General features: G+C 41.6%; 1 protein-coding gene across 2 annotated transcripts in view; it reads left to right on the top strand.

The window, feature by feature from the left end:
* The window catches only part of os9 (OS9 endoplasmic reticulum lectin), a 75,535-nt gene extending 70,162 nt beyond the window's left edge, over nucleotides 1-5,373 (top strand). For both annotated transcript variants that reach the window (XM_063037308.1, XM_063037307.1), the window contains one exon: nucleotides 4,210-5,373. In XM_063037308.1, the coding sequence (XP_062893378.1) occupies nucleotides 4,210-4,347 (138 nt within the window). In that variant the 3' untranslated portion in view covers nucleotides 4,348-5,373. The remainder of the gene's footprint in view (nucleotides 1-4,209) is intronic.
* The last annotated feature ends 15,808 nt before the right edge of the window (nucleotides 5,374-21,181 follow it).

Genomic DNA, 21,181 nt, shown 5'->3' with positions numbered 1-21,181 from the left:
AAGACTGCAAGGAGAGTTTGAGACCCATGGTTCAGCACAGAGCCGAGTAAATGTCATGGAGCAGCGATCTTAATTGGCCCATAATTGACTCAGGCCCTGACACCTTGTCCTTTATCTGGCCCAGCGCTTCACTCTCCATCCGAACAGCAGGTTCTGCCGCTTCGAGCAGCGATCTGAACCAGTTCGCTCCTCATTACCCTGACTTTTTCAATCTGGTCTGATGTATAAATTTCTGTCCGAACAACGATCACAAGGAGAGCATGCAAACTCCACACAGATGGTGCCAGAGGTTGGAATTGAACTCGGGACCTTCGGAGTTGCATCAATCAATGAAAGTCACACTATTCTTGATGTACTAGCACCTGTTAATATGGCGCATCTACCACTTTCTGATAATTCATCGCAAGTGGAGGATCTCCCATTTCTCAACGCTGATGTGTGCTGATGACTAGGTCGCAGCTGCAGAGTCGGTTCAACGTTGGGAGCGAGTAAAGCCTCACAGAGTAGTGAACTGAACACTGGTTCGTCCTCCACCTTCAGCCTCAATACCTTAAAACTTTTTAATCTGGTCAGGCACTGAGATCAGCCAACCATTGGTTTGTTATGTACCCTTGGGACGGGCCCCACCACTTCAGTCCAGCCCCAAGCCTGCCCCAGCAATGGCTGCCATAGCAGTGCATCTATTCTCGAGAGTCCAGTTCACCAAATATTTTGGGATACCACAAACGTCAGGTTATATAGATGGTTCAAAAGCACGCCTCCCAGCAGGAAATTACACGCTGCGGATTGCAGTGATTGCACAAGGAGGTCAACTGTCGACATGATTTTCTCACTCTGTCAACTCCAGGAGAAGTGCAGGGAACAACAGAAACCCCTCTATGTCACTTTCATCGACTTGACCAAGGCATTCAACCTTGTCAGCAGGGATAGGCTCTTTCAGATTCTCCTCAAGATCTGCTGTCCCCCGAAACTCCAAAGTACCATCAAGTCATTCCATGATGACATGAGGGCTACTGTTCAGTACGATGGCAGCTTATCAAAACCCTTCACTGTTTGAAGTGGAGTCAAACAAGGATGCGTGTTGGCTCCAACATTATTCGGCATCTTCTTCTCTCTGCTATTGAAGCACATGTTTGGGACGTCGACAGAAGACATCTACATGCACACCAGGTCTGATGGCCGGCTGTTCAACCCTGCGCGCCTGAGAGCAAGAACAAAGGTGTGAAAGATCTTAGTACGTGACATGCTCTTTGCCGATGACGCTACCATAACTTCGCACACCAGACAGCAACTACAAACTCTCATGGACCGCTTCTCTAAGGCATGCAAGGACTTCGGGCTTACCATGAGCCAAAAGAAAACAAATGTCCTTGCCCAGAACGTAGTGGAGACACCAATCATTGCCATCGACAATTACAATCTAGAAGTGGTCCACAAGTTCACATACTTGGGGTCGACCATTAGTGACACTCTCTCCCTCGATGCTGAAATCAATAGGCGTATCGGCAAAGCAACATCGATCCTTGCTCGACTCTCCTTGCAGGTTTGGGAGAATCCGAAACTCGCTATAAAGACCAAGACTGCCGTGTACAATGCATGCGTTATCAGCACCCTCCTGTATGGTAGCGAGACTTGGACCATCTACTCCAAACAGGAGAGGAAACTCAATAGTTTTCACCTGCACAGCCTTCGCCACATCCTCGGCATCACCTGGAGAGACAAAGTCCCAAACTCTGAGGTCCTCTCCTGCGCTGGACTTCCCACAATGCAGACAACATGTAGCTGCATGTTTTAAAACAATGCAGACTGCGCTGGCTGGGCCACGTCCATCGTATGAAGGATGGTAGACTGCCAAAGGACATCCTGTACGGAGAACTAGCAACAGGCAAGAGGAACGTTGGTAGACCCCAGCTTCACTTCAAGGACCTCTGCAAGCGCGACATGAAAGCCTTAAAAGTCAACGCAGAGTGCTGGGAGGATACAGCAGATGACCGCAACAAATGGCGAGGTACTCTTCAGCAACACCGAGAGCAAGGCGAGAGAGTGATCCTGAGTCAGTTTGAGGAGCAGAGAGCTAAACGGAGAGCACAGTGAACAGCGGACAACAATTCCACGACGCCCAACACATGCAGCAACCGTTCCAGGATCGGCCTCAATAGCCACAGTCGACGCTGCTCAACAAACCAGTGACTACCAGAGGCGCAGTACCCGTGGTCGACCACGACCGACAGAGGCCACTCAAAGTCCCAAAAAAGTATATTTAGTAGAATTGTTATGAGTTTTGTTAGCTGCCTACAAAGCATTGCTATGTCTCACCAGCGCCATCTTTGCGAACAGGTTCCTAATGCATTTGAGCTTGAGGTTCATTGCTGGAGGTACCTTGAATGGATGTGTCCAATGAAGTGAGCTAAAGCTGTGCAACTTGCATCAATTTCTGTCCCTCATCCACTCTTTTTTTGTTAAATAAAGTTTTCCCCTCCAATACCCATCTGGATGCTAATGTACAGATCCCAAGTCATGGACAACTGGCAGTGTTACAGGCAATTAAATGGTCTAAGCAAAGCTTCCATTGATAAATAGAGTTACAGTGTTCACTTATTAAGTGTTGTTTACAGACATCCCACCCTGCAAAAACTCATTTCAGGGAGGTAGCACCATCAATTTGCGGGAGACTTCTGGGAGGGGTGGGATGTCTGCAATAGAGTAGCTCCTTAGCAGCTAGCCAGCTAGTTTAAATAACGTTAGCTACGCTGATGAATGAATGACACCTGTTAAGTTCACCTCAACATGTCTTTTACAGTCTTAACCCACCATGGGCAATAGAAAAGTCACTGTTGCAAACAGTGCAGCGAGCAACACTGTCATTATTTTTGACCCCTATTAGGCAGGGGTACACCTTAGGGTAGTCTGGGGTGAAGTATGTTTTATATTTCCTTTCTTTGGAACATTCTCCCATGGTGCGCGCGCACGCTCTCGCTCTCGCAAAAAATTGATTTCTGGGATATTATATATAATTTGGGGGCATCAGGGAGCCACTATTAATATGTGGGAGACTCCCGGAACTTCCAGGAGAGGTGGGATGTCTGTGTTTAAGTGGCTGGGGTCAAATTAGAATTGTACCAAACACTTTGTACCTGACTGTTTGCTGCGAAACAAGGTTTGAGCTTGTCTTATCAGTCTTTTTAATCCCACTCATGAGCATGGCCCCTGTTGGCTTAACTGTACCCCATCTAATTTTTGTCCCTGTCCAAACATTCAAGTTTGAAGTCCAAGGAGTTAGTACATTGATGTAATAGCATTTATGCTAATTCTTTTGTACACTTTTAATCTTATTTCTTAATCCTTCTGTTGGCCCTATATTTTTGAGATATGATAGCTTCGTAATACTGCTGGAAATGTGATCTAGGGGCACAAGTTGAAATCCCAGCGTGGCAGCTGAGGGATATAAATTCAATTAATTAAATAAAACATGGAATTTTAAAAAGTATTTATAGTAGTGACTGAAATTATTGTATTATTCTAAAAATCCTGTCCAATAGATGGTGTGAGGTTTTCTTTCTTTTTGTCATCGCTGGAGATACGAGACTGCAGATGCTGGAATCTGAAGCAACACACAAAGGTGCTGGAGGAACTCGGGGTCATATAGCATCTGTATGGAGAGAAATGGACAGTAGCCATTTTGGGTCAAATTTGCATATTTGTCCTGTCCAGGCTGGTCAACCTGCTGATCACCTCCAACTTTGTGTGTAGTCCATCCTTGTGTGGCTTGGACAAAATGCAACTCCAAACCCACAGTGCTATGCTTGACTCTTACTTGCCCAACAGGCCACTGAGATCAAGGGCAATTAAGGATGAGCAATAAATCACCCTAGCATGTGACATCCACATGTGAATTGAGAGAAAAATTATTTCTCCAAGTTACTCAATCATCAGACCACATCTTGCATCCAAATATTGATAAATTGTGAAAGAACGTTAAACTGCACAGTATAGTGCCACTGGTTACTATACTGGTTACTTCTGTTGTAGCAGATGATTAATTTTTAGGCTTAGTTGTTGATCATTAGTGTTCTGAAAGACTGTGAATGAGACACATGTTGTGAGAATGTTGAAAGCTGAAGGTGTGATTATCTGTTAAAATTGGGGAGATATGAAGTTTAAGATTTTCATCTGCACATATTAAACCCTTTGTTTCCTCTTTTCAAACAGACTGGTGGCAGTGAAGAAGTTTATAAAGAACAACAGAGGCAGCAGCAGTTGGAGGATAATTACCGCTTTGTGTGGGGTGAAAGCCAAGAAGAAGCGCAGTCATCGAGTAGCACAGATTCTGATGATATGGACTTCTAGGGGCACGTGGCTCTCAGTACAAATCAAGCACATCTTTGGATGTTAGCACATGAACCAGCCAATTTGCACTTTGCCATGTGTAATGGTATGTTTTTTTGTGATCGCTGATCACAGTCAATAATAAATGAACCTGCAGAAGAATGGTCATAATTTTCTATTTTTATTGATGAGCTAAAATGGAATTGTATATCTGATACAGTTCTTTTCGTGTATTGGAAATGATGTGTATGGACAATGCTAATACAAATGTGTTTCTTACGAATGAGCCTTGCCACCAGGACATCAAGGCAGGCAGTTGGGCTTCCTCCTTGACAGAGAGACATGTTTTCATTAGGAACAAGGACTATTCATAGTTTGAAGAGTGAGAACTCTATGTAATGAATGTAATGTTTTGTTTTAATTCCAAAAAATGGATTTCTTAGTTGAAAGTAGAAAGCTAGGCAGATAAAGAATCTAAAACTAAGAATGCTGAGCAACCCGGTGACTGAAATCATATTACGATCACTACATTATCAGTACAGAGGCAGCTGAAGTTTCAGATAAAGCCCTCAATTCCAATCTTTTGGATGGTCTCGTTAGCTTCAGGTTGTTGGGAGGAGTGTAGTTCTCTCCCAGTGGTGATATTTCAGCCTTGTGAGCCAAAGTCAGAGACCTTGAATAATCCAATTCTTGTATACAAACCAATGACCAAGATTGCCTTGTAATTTTGAAATGGCAACTTGCTGCTAAAAGTGTGGAAAGCTTAACAACAGCATTCATCTTGCCTTTAGTAATTACATACCAGATATTTGTCTCTGGTAACTAACCAATCATTTTACTGAAATTTGTATGTATGTCTGCCTCTTACCTTTTAATATGATATTTTTCTGCTAGTTGCTTTAAATGAGAATGTATGAATTTGCTTTGTGAAAAATGCAACGATTGCAATGAAAGATTCCCATAAGACCAACTAAATACCTACTTTCTCTGATTAATATTTCGACAACACTGTGATTAAATGTTTAATAAAATATAGTATCCAATTTACATAGTGCTTAAACCTTTTCTTTGCTGAATCAAGCACTTAATGGGTGACTTTGATAGCTTTGCATATTCTCTAACAAACTGTTTTAATGGCTTTTTTGCAATCAATCCAGGGGTTTTGATTACATGCTGAACAGAAACTTGGATGAACAATCCCATCAGGAAGAAGCCAGGCAACATACATCAAAGTTGCTGGTGAACGCAGCAGGCCAGGCAGCATCTATAGGAAGAAGCGCAGTCGACGTTTCAGGCCGAGACCCTATAGATGCTGCCTGGCCTGCTGCGTTCACCAGCAACTTTGATGTATGTTGCTTGAATTTCCAGCATCTGCAGAATTCCTGTTGTTTGAGGAAGAAGCCAGCATGGACTTGAATGAAGCTACTTGGAGATTGTTGAAAATGGAGCTATTATCAATGTGGATTACCAGAAAATGGTTGACAAGGTTCCATGTGGAGAAACTAAATAGTTTGAAAGGGGAATTGGACAGGAAGTAGGAAACTGTATAATAGGAATCAAAGTAAATTTATTATCAAAGTACCTGTGTGTTACCATATACTAATACTACCCTGACTCATTTTCTTGAAGGCGAAAAAGTTACAAAAAACTACATAAACAGACACTGGCAACCAATCAGTGTGTAAAAGAATGCTGAGAACATAAGTTGTAAAGAGTCCTTGGGTTGCTGAATCAGTTTAGAGTTGTGGTGTGAAGTTATCCACTCTGGTTCAAAAGTCTGATGGTTGAAGGGTAATACTGTTCCTGAACCTGCTGGTGTGGGATTTCAGGCTTCTGTACTCCAACTAATGAAGTAGTGCTGTTATAATGCAAGTTGAGGTATTTCCCCAGAGTTCTTTGAAGCAATATCATAACTTTATTTAAAGAAATCTTGAGTGAGGTGTAGCAAGCCATATCTGTGTTTATCTGTGACACAGTAAATGATTTGGATGGGAACAAACGTTCCAAAGAGACAAGTGACACAAGTTCACTGTAGGAAAATTATTTAAGAAAATGGGTCAAAATACTTCCTAAATCACAGAAGACAGGAACAATGAAGAAATGGGAGGTTATGGAGTACATGTACATAACTTGCAAATAGCTAATAACTGGGTGCAAAGTAAAACATACACAAATGCAGCCACACATCTTTACCTCATAGGTGCTGGAGCACAGCTTGCCCAGAATGATATAAGGGTTCAGTTTTAAATTTGTAGGAGGCTGCACAGGCAAGGTTTGCATACCTTCCAATATAGATGATTCAGGATTGGTCTATTTGACGTTATTAAAGTTGATAGGCTAGATGAAGAGAAACTACTTTGATAAAATGTACATGGTGGGGGGAGAGACTTAACTTTAAAATTGGCCACCTAGTGCCAATGCAAGAAAACGCTTAACTTCCATCATATAATGCAAATCTAAAATATCCTGCCTTTCTGATGAGATTATTCTTGCTTTGTAATACAGTAATTTAGCAGTGTCATATTATAAGTATCTACATTGCAGTATATAATGGTAATATGGGCACATTTATATAGACATTTCCCCTGCTCTGGACATCCAAAGCATTTCAATGAATTTTGTTAAATATGGTCAATGCTGTAACTGCTGTTAGCCAAACATGTCAGTGAAAGAATTAGTGGGCCATCTAATCCATTTTTTTTTCCCCAGTTATTTTAGTTGGAAGATGTATAATGTAGATATGATTAGGGATCACTTCCTATTCTTGTATAAATTCATCAGGAATCCTGATGAAAGGTCTTGACCGGAAATGTTGACTGCTTATTCTCCTCCATAGATGCTGCCTGACCAGCTGAGTTTCTCCAGCGTTTTGCATGTGTTGCTCAGTATTACTCTTAAACCTACCTTAGAAGCTTGTTGCCTTAGTTTAGGATCACATCTCTGCTTGTGCAATACTGTTGGCACTGGACTGAAGCTCCTTTGACTGAGGAAAGGCCTTTCACTGAGCTTTGTATAACACTAAAGCCTGCAAATTTCAGATGAATGTGATAGAATTAGGAAACTGCAAGAGTAAAAAGACCCTGATGGGAGTTGTATACAGGCCAGGATGTGGGCTACAAATTACATCAGGAGATTTAAAAAAAAAAGGCAACTCAGAAGAGCAATGTTATGATAGTCATAGGGAATTTCAATATGTAGATAGATCGGGGAAAATCAGGGCTGGTGCTACATCCCAAGAGAATTTGTAGAATGCCTACAAGATGTGTGTTTTCTTTTTAAGAGCAGCTGGAGATGAAACTCACTAGAGAATCAGCTATTCTAGATTGGGTGTTGTGTAACGAACTGGATTTGATTAGGAAGCTTAAGGTAAAGAAACCCTTCAGAGGCAGTGATCATAATATGATAGACTTATGCATTTTGAATTCACCCTGCAATTTGAGGGAGAAGCTAGAGGCAGAAGTATCAGTATTACAGTGGAGTAAAGGGAATTACAGAGGCATGAGAGGGGAGCTGGCCAAAGTTGATTGGAAGGGAATACTTGCAGGGAAGACTGCAGAGCAGCAATGGCTAGAGTTTCTGAGAGCAATTTGAAAGGCACAGGATAGATGCATCCCAAAGAAGTAGTATTCTAAAGGCAGGATGATGCAACCATGGCTAACAAGGAAAGGCAAAGCCAAAATAAAAGCAAGAGAGCAAAAATTAGTGGGAAGTTAGAGGATTGGGAAACTTCTAAAAACCAACAGAAGGCAAGTAAAAAAGCCATAAGAGGAAAAATATATGAAGGTAAGCTAGTCAACAATATCAAAGAGGTACCAAAAGTTTATTCTTTATATATCTGAAAAAAAAGAGGCAAGAGTGGATATTGGACTGCTAGAAAATGGCACTGGAGAGGTAGCAATGATGAACAAGGAAATGGTGGATGAACCGAGTAAGTATTTTGCATCGGTCTTCACTGTGAAAGCCACAAGCAGTATGCAGGAAGTTTGAGAGTGTCGGTGCAGAAGTGAGTGCAGCTGCTATTACTAGGTACTTGGGAATCCGAAAGGTCTGAATGTTGATAAGTCACCTGGACCAGATGGACTACACCCCAGGGTTCTGAAAGGGGGATCTGTAGAGATTGTGGAGGCATTATGAATTATTTTTCAAGAATCACTAGATTCTGGAATGGTTCCGGAGGCCTGCAAAATTGCAAGTGTAACTCCGCTCTTCAAGAAGGGAGGCAGATAGAAAAAATGAAATTATGGGCCCGTTAACCTGATCTCAGTGAATGAGAAGATGTTGGAGACAATTGTTAAGAATGTGGCTTGGGGGTATTTGGAGGCACATGACAAAAATAGGTCAACATGGTTTCCTCACTAGAAAATCTTGTCTGGCAGATCTGTTAGAATTCTTTGAGGAAATAACAAGCAGGATAGACAAAGGAGAATCAGTGGATGGTTGTGTACTTGGATTTGCAGAAGGCCTTTGACAAGGTGCCACAGATGAGGCTGCTTAACAAGATAAGGGCCTATGGTATTACTGGAAAGATAGTAACATGGATAAAGCAGCGGCTGATTGACAGGAGGCAAAGAATAGGAATAAAGGGAGCCTTTTTTGATTGGCTGTCAGTGACTAGTGGTGTTCTACAGGGGTTGGTGTTGAGACAGCTTTTATTTTGTTGTACGAGGGGTGATTGATAAGTTCATGGCCTAAGGTGGAAGGAGATGAGTTATACAGCTCTTGTTACGTGCACATGCAGTTCAACTCTTTCAGTGAAAATGCAGCAAGATTGAAGTTTCTTCTCATCTCCTTCTATCTTAGGCCACGAACATATCAATCACCCCTGCTGTGGACCACTTACTGGAGGTCCAAGATGCTGACTTCTACAAAAAAGGGATCCGTATGCTCCAGAACCGCTGGACTGTGTGTGTAAATGTAGGAAAAATAAATGTGCTAGGTTTTCAAAAATTGACTCCTTCTACCATAGGCCATGAACTTATCAATCACCCCTCGTATGTCAGTGATTTGGATGATGAAATTGGTGGTTTTATGGCTATGTTTGAGGATGATGAGAATGTTGGTGAAGCGGGTAGTGTTGAGGAAGCAGGGAGACTGCAGAAGGACTTGCACAGATGAGGAGAGTGGGCAGAGAAGTGGCAAATGGTATAGTGTCAGAAAGTGCATAGTCATTTTGGTAGAAGAAATAGAAGAATAGACTATTTTCTAAATGGGGAAAATTCAAAAATCTGAGATGAAAGTCATGCAGGATCCCCTGAAGGTTAATTTGCAGGTTGAGGCAGTGCTGAAGAAGGCAAATGCAATGTCAGCATTCATTTTGAAAGGACTAGACTATAAGAGCAAGGATGTAATGTTGAGGCTTCATAATGCAGTGGTGAGGCCTTGCTGAGTATTGTGAAGAGTTTTGGGCCCTTATTTAAGAAAGGATGTGCTGATATTGGAGAGGGTTCAGAGGAGGTTCCCAAAAATGAAAGGCTTATCATACGAGGAATGATTGATGGCTCTGGGCCTTTACTCACTGGAATTTGGAAGAATGATTGGGGGGCGGGGGGGAGAATCTCATTGAAACCTACCTACCGAATGTTGAAAGGCATTGATGTGGAGAGGATGTTTCCTATGATGGAGTACTCTAGGACCAGAGGACACAGCCTCAGAATAGAGGGACATCCATATGGAACATGGATGAGGAGGATATTCTTCAGCCAGAGGGTAGTGAATCCAGGGAACTTGTTGCCATGGGTGGCTGTGGAGGCCAGGTCAATGGGTGAATTTAATGTGGAGGTTGATAGGTTCTTGATTAGTCAGTCCATGAAACATTACAGGGAGAAGGCAGGAGAAAGGGGTTGAAAGGGAAATGGATCAGCCATGATGAAATGAGAGCAGATTCAATAGGTTGAATGGCCTAATTCTGGCTCCTTTTCATGGTCTTGTGGTGAAGTCCTATAATCTCAGAAAGGGCAGTTTCACTAGCCTGTAGTAAAATACAACAATTTTTAACTTGAAGTTGTTGAGATGTTCTCCTTAATGACTCTGCTAATTATAAACATCTGAACAATATGTTGGTGCTACACGAAGGTTATCAGTCTTCCTAATGACCATGCAGTTAGGTATTGCATTAAATCATATTAAAATATTTTCTTGTTCTATTTCACTTGGGATATTTTTCGTTAAAGTCAGATTCATAAAAATATACAGCACAGAGAAAGGCCCTTTGGCCCATCTAGTTTGTGCCAAGCCATTTAAACTGCCCAGTCCCATCAACCTGCACCAGGACCATAGCGCTTCATACCCCTACCGTTCATGTACCTATCTAAACTTATCTTAACCATTGAAATCAAGCTTGCATGCACCACTGTGCTGGCAGCTCGTTCCATACTCCTGCGATTCTCTGAGTGAAGAATTTTCCCTACTAATCCCCTTAAACTTTTCACTTTTCACCCTTAACCTATGACCTCTAGTCATCCCACCCAACCTCAGTGGAAAAAGCCTGCTTGCATTTACCCTATCTATGCTCATAATTTGTATACCTCTATCAAATCTCCCCTCAATCTTCTACGTTCCAAAGAATACAGTCCCAACCTATTCAATCTTTCCTTATAACTCAGGTCCTCCAGACCCGGCAACATCCTTGTAAATTTTCTGTCTCTTTCAATCTTATTTACATCTTTCCTATAGGTAGGTGACCAAAACTGCAAACAATACTCCAAACTTGGTCTCACCGATATCTTGTACAACTTCAACATAACATCCCATCTCCTTTACTCAGTACTTTGATTTATGAAAGCCAACATGCCAAAAGCTTTCTTTATGACCCAATCAACCTGTGATGCCACTTTCAATGAAATATGGATCTGTATTCACAGATTCCTTTGTTCTACCACACACCTCAGTGTCCTGCTATTCACTGTGTAAGACCTACCTTGGCTGGTCCCACCAAAGTGCAACACCTCACATTTGTCTGCATTAAATTCCATCTGCCACTTTTCCAGCTTCTCCATATTCTGCTCTAAGCCATGGTGGCCTTCGCTTGTTCTCTACATTCTCAATCTGGGTGTCATCTGCAAATTTGCTGATCCAGCAAGTTGTTGAGCAGCAAGGAGCAAAGATAGCTAAGTGGCATCCTGCAAATGAACTGCAGCCTCCTATTCTATGATCTCACTGTACATAAAACCCCATGTGGTTTGGAACCACATCTGTCAGAACTTGATGAGAAAAATCTGCTTTTTCCGTTGAGGTTAATCGAGTTAATATGAATTTACTGCTATCAAACAAGCAAATTAATTGGGACAAAACCTTAAGTTATAGGGCCACTTTCCTCCCATCGTTTGTACACAAACTTAGTCATAGAGCTCTGCCAGCTGTGTTACTCATATACCAAGCATTTCTTCTGTTAGCAAGCACAAGGGAGCTATTAAAAGCTTGCTTTTTCTGTCTGTATGGTTTTTAGCATGCTGTTGTTTCTTTCAGATGTGACGTGATATGTTAACAGCTAATTGAATGTCCCTTTCAGTGATAACCTTGCAGCAAATTTCCCACATTTAGAGGTTTTTGTACATAGATTGAGGAAGAACGTCGTGGTGGATTTTCTCTGACACACAATAGATCATGGGACAAGTGGCATTACTGTGAAGGGAGGCATAGAGGTTCTTGTGAATGGCTAACACCACTACCACCCCACCCCCCCACCCCCGCCCCCAGTAACTGGGTGACTCTGATGCTGGGAAGTGCAGGAAATTTTCAAGGTGGTTCTGACTCATAATTGGTTATGATATGACACCTTGGAGTGCAATCCAGAATGTGTCATCACAAGACAAAAACTACGTGGTGTTGGAGAGGGACTGGGAAGTATAAAAGTGTAATGGTTGTCGCAGATTTCATTGTCAAGGAGCAGGATGGCATTTTGACAGTGTCAGTATGTGTTCCACATGATGTGCCAGAGTAAAGGATGCCAAAGAAGCAGCAGGAGTATTTGGCATTGAAAAGGGAGTGAGTTGGAAGTCATGGTGTACATTAGTACCAAAACATAGAACATTACAACAGTGCAGGCCCTTCGACCTATGAAGTGTTGACCTGTTGACCTTTTAATCTACTCTAAGATCGGTCTAACCTTTCCCTCCTGCATAGCTCTAGTTTTCTAATATCCCATGTGTCTAAGGGTTTTTTAAATACCCTAATGCAGGGGTTCCTAATCTGGGGTCCACGGACCCCTCAGTTAATGGTATGAGTCCATGGCATAAAAAAAGGCTGGGAACCCCTGCCCTAATGAGCCTTTGCCTCTACCACCATCCCTGGCAGTGCGTTCCATATGCTCACTCTCTGAGCAACAATACTTACCTCTGACATCTCTCCTATACTTTCACCAATCACCTTAAAATTATGTCCCTTTATATTAGCCATTTCCACCCTGGGAAAAAATCTCTGGCTATCCATTCAATCTATGCCGCTTATCATCTTGTACACCTCTATCATATCACCTCTCATCCTTCACTCCAGAGAGAAAAGCTCCAACTCGCTCAACTGAGGGCGGGAATTGAGGCCTGGCTCAAACTTTTTTTTAAAAAAGCTAGGGAGGAAGTTTAAAAAGATAGTATCTCAAAGATGAATTATTCCCAGTGCCATCTGCTAGTGAGGCTAAAAATAGATCGGGAAGATTAATGTGTAGCTGGGGGCACTGTGAAGAATTATGCTGCATTGAGGACAGTTCTATGGGAGAAGGAACCTGTTCAATATCACTGAGTTGCATCTCAACAGGAATGAGATTAGTGTCGTCATAGCAAGGTTCACATACGAGTAATGTGATCCCCATCACCCAGATCATGCCCTCTTTTCATTGCTACCATCAGGAGCCTGAAGGCACACAGTCAATGATTCTTCCCCTCTACCCTCAGATTTCTGAATGGACGTTGAACCCATGAACTCTACCTCAATACTTTATTTTCCTGTTTTAGCACCATTTATTTAACTTTTTAAAATATATATACTTACTGTAATTTAGTTTATTATGTATTGCAATGTACTGCTGCTGCATAACAATAAATTTCAATGACATCTGCTGGTGATACTAAGCCCGATTCTGATGCACAAAAGATTAGGAATGTTAAACAGCAATGGAGTTCTGGGTGAAATCAGGCAGTGAGTAAAAAGGAAGTGGAGAAAGGGGAAGCCTTTGAATAGTCAAGTGTAGAATCCACTTGGATGGAGTTCAGAATTTTTCACTAAGTCACAAAATACTGATTTGGAGATAGAGGAGACAATCAACATGGAAATTACAGAAATATCCAAGAACTTTGATACAGCAATATCGGGAGACTTTGGTTGCCCAGTTTTGATGGGGGATAAAGAGTAAAGAAGGAAGGCTTTTTTTTTAAATAAAGTGTACAAGAGAAAAACATTTTTTTCTGAATTGGCCAAAAAGGGGCTTGGTTGTATCAGGTTCTGTGTAATGAGGAGCTCGGGTGTCAATGGGAGCACACATGGAGAGCAATGGTTATTGTATCATAAGGATTAGACTAATAATGGAAAGGGGCAAAAAGAAATGTGATATAGAGCTTACAATTGGACAGCAGTTCTTCTGGGTAGGATGAGGAAAGATCTGGCCAGCATCAATTTTAACCAAATAATTTGTAGGTAATATTATAGCCAAAAAAATGGGTGGCCTTGAAAAGTGACATTTTGTGTAGAGGTTAGCTACATACCCTCAAGGTACGGAGCCAAAGTTACAGTACCCCAGATGATAGAAATGAAAGTGATGGATGGAGTGTGTCAGCTGAAATTCCCAACTGGGAATCTGGCTGAAAATAGTAAACTGGGAGGGTAAGTGAAACAAAAACGTGACAAGTATAATACACGTGTTCAAAAAGAAATGCAAGGGTCTATTGGCAACTAGAAACCAGTCAGTTTAACCTTTCAGAAATAATCAGCAAAAATCTGACCAACTCAAGTTTCTTGATATGGCCAGCACAGATGAATTGAAATAGAGCCAGCATAGATGAGTTGGAAACAAAAACTATTTGACTAATCTGATTTTTTTGATTTTTTTTTTAAATTTTATTTTTATTTGGATAAGGTATTCACAAGTAATACAAACTTTTTACATATATAACCTTTTCCATTTGTTATGTGAGTAAATCTATATTTGTACATTCAAAAGTGCACATTGAGAGGTAATATAGAAAATAATTAGGCACTCAAATAGATGTTTATGTGCAATTGTAATTCCCCACTCTAAACTAAATAATGATAATAATTGTTATAAAAATATTAATAATAGTGGTTGAATACTAATTTCCATGTATCTCTTATGGTCCATTTCTTTCTGGTCCAAAATTTCCCCAGATCTTTTCTTTACTTGTGTTAATTCCACATTTTCCAAAAAAAAAACGGTAAACATTCAAGCCAAGGGTGCTTTCGTTAACACTATTACTATGTTGGTGAGACAAACAGTATAAACCATTCGGAGAGTCATCTAAAGTCTGCTCGCTCTGGGGTTATAAATTCAATCCATTTATTCCAAATCTGATAAAATTTTTCCTTTTGAATTCTCAGAGAGTAAGTCATCTTTTCCATTTTAAATATTTCCAAAATGATTTCATGCCAATCTTCTAATGTAGGTGATGTTGGATTTAGCCACTTTCTGGTGATAGATTTCTTTCTTGCCGCTAAAAGGGCCTGCAGCAGCTTTATATCTTTCTTCTGTTCCAAAAGCAATACATGCCCCAAATAGTGAGTCTCCAAGTTCAGAGGTATCTGAGTCTTAAATACCCTAACTAATGTTCTGTGAATACCTTCCCAATATAAACTTAATTTAGGGCAATCCCAAAAAAATATGGAAAAGATTTGCCTCCTTGGAGCCACACCTTCTGCCCAACATGCCATGTTTGTGTCTTTATATTTTTCCTGGTATGGGATCTTGAAGTATCTTTTAATATTTTTCCAACAATGTTCTCTCCAAATCAAAGAGTTAGTCGAAGACCACTGAAAGCTGCATATTTTCCCCCAAGCCTTCTCTGAAAGTACCAACCTCGCTTCTTTCTCTTAACATGTGTTAACATTTTTGGCATGAGAGAGGGCATTATATAATCGAGAAATTGACTTACTTGGTATTGAACTGTAAGCCGAATTGAGAATCTTGAAAAATTCTAATTCATACTGTTGGTAAGTCTGTAAATCTACAACTCTGGTTAACATGATGTTGTACTTGAAGGTACCTTAAAAAAAAGTCATTGTGTTCTAGGCCATGTTTGTCCTGCAAGGATTGAAAACTTTGTAATACACTTTTATGTGTGAATGAGAGGTAGGTTGTAAGACCTTTCTTTATCCACAATTCAAATCTTTATCTCCTCGGTATCATAAGCGCACCATCTGTAAAGTTGTAACATGTTATTGATTCCACATGAATTAGCCACCTTCTGCCATACCTTTTAATGTGAGATTTATCCAGCTGTTTTTAATCTTTTCCAATTGGGCCATCAATCCTTTGTCCACTATTGAGGCCTGTAGGGGAAAACTGTCAATCAATCCAAATTCTATTTCCTTCCATCTAGCCTTGTATTCCCTATTGCGCCAATATAACAGAGGGGTTATCTGTGAAGCATAAAAATAATTTCTCAAACAAGGAAGTGTCATACCTCCTCCTTCCTTTCCTAACTGTAAGGTGTTAAATCGGATTCTAGGTTTCTTTCCTTGCCACTGATTTTTTTTAACAATGCAATGCAGTGGATGCTTGTATGGATTTTCAGGTGTTTGGTAAGGTCCCATGCAAAAGACTGGTTTGCAGATCTGAAGCCCATAGAAATCAAGGGGTCAGTCATGCTGTGAATAGGAAATTAGCTTACAGCTGTAAATCGTGCTGTTTTATGTCCTTTAGACTGGAGGGTGATCATGATGCTCTGCAGAGGTGTGAATCACTTTTTTAATATATATTCATGACTTGAACATCAGTGTGCGGGGTAAAATTTACAAATTTAAAGCTTGGAAATATGGCTAAGTGAGGACAGGAATAGGCGGCAAGAGGACATATCGAGTGTAGGAGAATAAGGGGAGACTTGATAGATGTATATAAAATTGAGGGGTATAGATAGGGTAAATGCAAGCAGGCTTTTTCCACTGAGGTTGTGTGAAACTAGAATGAGAGGTTAAGGGTGAAAGGTGAAATGTTTAAGGGGATCATGAGGGGGAACTACTTCTCAGAGGGTGGTGAGATTGTGGAGCGAGCTGCCACTGCAAGTAGTGGATGTGGGGTGGATTTCAACATTTAAGGGATGTTTAGATAAGTATGTGGATTTGAGGGATATTGTCCAGGTGCAGGTCGATGGGACGAGGCAGAATAATAGTTTGGCATGAACTAGATGGACCAAAGGGCCTGTTTCTATGCTGTAATGCTCTGTGACTCTGTGACATAGACAGATAAAATGGGCTTTTGGGATTTAAAATCAATATACTTAAGCAAAAAGCACAAGGGAGACAGCACGAAGAATAGGAGCCTGGGTGCATATGTGCCTAGGACTTTGAAAATAACAGGACACATTGAGAAAGTAGAAAGTAAAACATTGGATTCAGAGAGAGGCACCGAGAACAAATGCAGCGAGGTAACGTGGAACCCGGACAAACACTGGCTCGATTTGGGGAGAATGTGAAGGTCCCAGAGAGGGGCAGAAACAACTTACTGGAATGGTTCTGAAGATGAGGGGTCCCAGCTGCAGGGTTAGACTGGAGAAGCTGAGCACATTCCCCCTGGAGCAAAGGAGGCTTGATGGGCACGTACAAGATCATGACAGGTTCAGATTGGATAAACACAGGAATTGCTCCCCATAGCAAAAATAGTTCAAGGATCAGCAGGTACAGATTTAAAATTCTGGACAAAATATCCAGAGGGATGTGGCAAAAAATGTCACTCAAGTAATTCTGATCCAATACTTGCTGCCTGTGGGATTGGCAAGCGTAGATTCAGACAGGACCTTCTAAATAGAATGGTCCAGGTACGCAAGAGTAACTTTCAGGGCTTTGAGGAATGGGAGCAAATAGGAGTAGACAAAGACTCTAGTATAATAACAATTCAAGGGTTTCCACATTTCCCCCTTTTAAAAAGAAATATCTGCATTTGTTTTTTTTAATTGTTTTGAATTCTATGATTTTAAACACTCAACTTCATAATAGCAGCGAGGGGGTATAGGTATAATGGGAGAGGGGAAAGATCTAAAAGGGACCTGACAAGCCAGTGTTTTGACATACAGTGGAGTAGATGTATGGAATGAGCTGGCAGTGGGAGCGGTAGAGGCAGGTACAATTACAGTGAGAAAAGAATGAACAGCTTAGTGAAGAGAGCTGGTGAGTGGGACTAGGTGGATATATCTACCAAGTAGCTATAGCACAGGAATGACAGGCTTCACTTTGTGATGTTTCATTCTTAAAATATGCCCCTCTTGTGATGATCTAGTGGTGTTCTCCCAACCTATATGGCATCAGTATGTAAATGACGTTACAACAGCACTTTAAAAGACTGTCATTAAATGTTAACAAAAGGTATTTGGACCAAATTGCTGTTGATGAAGTTGGTGTTTCAATGCAACATACAGTGTACTTCCTACAGCCTGTTGGTGTCACTGCTGACCTTATCAAACTGTACATTTTCAAAAACACCACCAGGAGCATAGAGTTGCATTCATACACCTTGGTCATTCATAAATTAAGGCAACATATCTGAAAGTAGATGTTCCAAATTAGTTTCCCATTTTTGGATTCTTAAAATATGTCCCTCAGCCAAGAGATGTGAACAGCTATGCACCTGCTGGTAATGATCCAAAGTTCAAATTAAATTTATTATCAAAATACATACTGTATATGTCACCATATACTACTCTGAGATTTTTTCTTGAAGGCATTCACAGTAGAACAAAAAATACAGATTCAATGAAAAACTACAGACATGCAAAGACTGACAATCAATGTGCAAAACAAGACAAGCTATGCAATTATTTTAAAAAATGACCAATAATGATAAATAATACTAAGGACATGAGTTGTAGAATCCTTGAAAGTGAGTCTTTGGTTATATTGGTTGCTTTACCAAGCTAACCAGAAGTGCATACAGAATCCATGGAGGGCAGGTCTTGTCTGGTATCTGCATTCAATATTTTTTGTTCCTGTCTACAAACTGGTGTTGAATCCAACTGTTTAATAATTGATTATTATCTTGTATTTTATATAATTACTTGAATACAAGTAACTGCCTAATGTGCTTCCTAGTGGTCACAGTTTGTATATATACAGTTGTTCAGTGTATCCTCTAGTGGTTGGAGTGGTATAATTCTGGAAAGTTCTGGAAGCCTCTCTTGCTGCTACATTATTGGAATAAGAGCTTTCTCGTTGGTTGACTCTTATCTATCAATTTAAATGGAATTTTTAAAAAATTAGAATCCGGTTTAATATCACTGGCATATGTCATGAAATTTGTTATTTTGCAGCAGCAAAAACTATAAATTACAATAAAAAGTATACATAAAAATAAATTAAATAAATAGTGCAAAGAGCGAGAGAGTGGAAATGGACAGAGGGAGCGTTCGTGGATTCATTGTCCATTCAGAAATCTGATGGTGGAGGGGATGAAGCTGTTCCTGAAACATTGAGTGTGTGTCTTCAAGCTCCTGTACCCCCACCTTGATGGTAGCAATGAAAAGAGGGCATGTCTTGGCCTTCGGGATGGATACAGCCTTTTTGAGGCATTGCCCTCTGAAGGTGTCCTGGATGCTGGGGAGGCTGGTGCCCATGATAGAGCTGGCTAAGTTTACAACTTTCTGCAGCTTTTTCCAATCCTGTGCAGTTACCCCTCCATACCAGACAGTAGTACAACCAGTTAGAATGCTCTCCACAGTACACCTGTAGAAATTTGTGAATGTCTTTGGTAACATACCAAGTCCGCTCAAACTCCCAATGAAATATAGCCACTGTTGTGCCTTCTTTGTAACTGCAACAACATGTTGGGCTATGGATAGATCCTCAGAGATGTTGACACCTAAGGACTTGAAACCGCTCACCCTTTCTACCTCCCATACCTTTGAGAACTGGTGTATGTCCTGTCGACTTGCCCTTCCTGAAGACCACAATCAATTCCTCAGTCTTACTGATGTTCTGTGCAAGGTTTTTGCTGTGGTGTCACTCAACCAGCTGATCTTTCTTCCTCCTGTGCGCCTCCTCATCACCATCTGAGATTTTGCCACCAATAGTTGTCATCAGCAAATGTATAGATGGCATTTGAGCTGTACCCAACCACACATTCATGGGTGTAGAGAGAGAGAAGAGCACTGGGCTAAGCACACATCCTTGAGGTGAGCTGGTGTGGATTCAGTGGGGGAGGAGATGTTATTTCTGATCTGCACAGACTGTGGTCTCCCGGTGAGGAGGCCAAAGATCCAGTTTCAGAGGGAGGTACAGAGGCCTTGGTTTTGGAGCTTGTTGATTAGAACTGAGGGTATGATTGCATTGGACACTGAGCTGTCGTCAATAAACAGCAGTCTGACACGGGTATTACTGATGTCCAGGTGATCCAAGGTCAAGAGGAGGGCCAGTGAGATTGCATCTGCTCCAGACCTATTGTGGCGATAGGGAAATTGCTGCGGGTCTAGGTCCTTGCTTAGGCTGGTGTTGATTCAAGCTATGACCAACCTCCCAAAGCACTTCATGCCAGTAGATGCGAGTGGCACTGGGTGATCGTCATTGAGGCAGCCAACCCTGCTGTTCTTGGGCACCAGTATGATTGACAGCCATTTGAAGCAGGTTAGAACCTTGGACTGTAGCAGTGAGAGATTGAAGATATCCTTGAACACTCCTACCAGTTGGTTGGCACAGGTTTTCAGAGCCCTACCAGGTACACCATCAGGGCCTGACACCCTTGTGAGGGTCCACCCTCATGTCACAGCTTGCTCCAATAAAGACCAAAGGAGTGAAGGCTCACAGGACTGAAGGTGAAACCATTGGTCATCAATGTATTGACAGGCTTACACCTCTAGTGACAGAACCATCAATGTTTTTCAATGTCATGAAGGCATTACATAAATGGTTTACAGTTATTGATGTGGCCAATGAAGGAGGAGAACATCTCATTAGTTCTGGAATGAAAAGCCTCTTCCTGAGAGCAGATGCAGCAGAGATGGATGAACAGGAGCTCAAAGGGGCTTCCCTTCTTCCACCATCAACACTGCCCTCAATTACATCTCTTCCATTTTGCACATGCCTGCCCTCACCTCATCCTCCCGCCACCCCACCAGGGATAGGGTTCCGCTTGTCCTCACCTACCACCCTACCAGCCTCCGCGTATAATACTCTGTAACTTCCGTCATCTCCAATAGGATCCTACCACCACGCACATCTTTCACTCACCCCACTTTCCGCTTTCCACAGGGATCGCTCCCTACACAGCTCCCTTGTCCTTTCGTCTCTCCCCACTGATCTCCCTTCTGGTACTTATCCTTGCAAGTAAACAAGTGCCACACTTGCCCTGACACCACCTCCCTCACCACCATTCAGAGCCCCAAACAGTCCTTGCAGGTGAGGCAACACTTCACCTGTGAGTCTGTTGGGGTCATCTATTGTATCCGGTGCTCCCGGTGTGGCCTCCTCTACATCAGTGAGCCTCGACGCAGATTGGGAGATTGCTTCGCCAAGCACCTACCTCTGCCAGAAAAAGAGAGATCTCCTAATGGCCAACCATTTCAATTCTACTTCCCATTCCCATTTCAACTTGTCAGTCCACGGCCTCCTCTACTGCCATGATGAGGCCACACTCAGGGTGGAGGAACAACACCTTGTATTTCATCTGGGTAGCTGCCAACCTAATGGCATGAACATCGATTTCTTGAACTTC

This window comes from Mobula hypostoma, chromosome X1 (genome assembly GCF_963921235.1).
Source record: "Mobula hypostoma chromosome X1, sMobHyp1.1, whole genome shotgun sequence".
NCBI classification, from domain to species: Eukaryota; Metazoa; Chordata; class Chondrichthyes; order Myliobatiformes; family Myliobatidae; genus Mobula; species Mobula hypostoma.
This window is presented reverse-complemented; position numbering and strand designations above follow the sequence as displayed.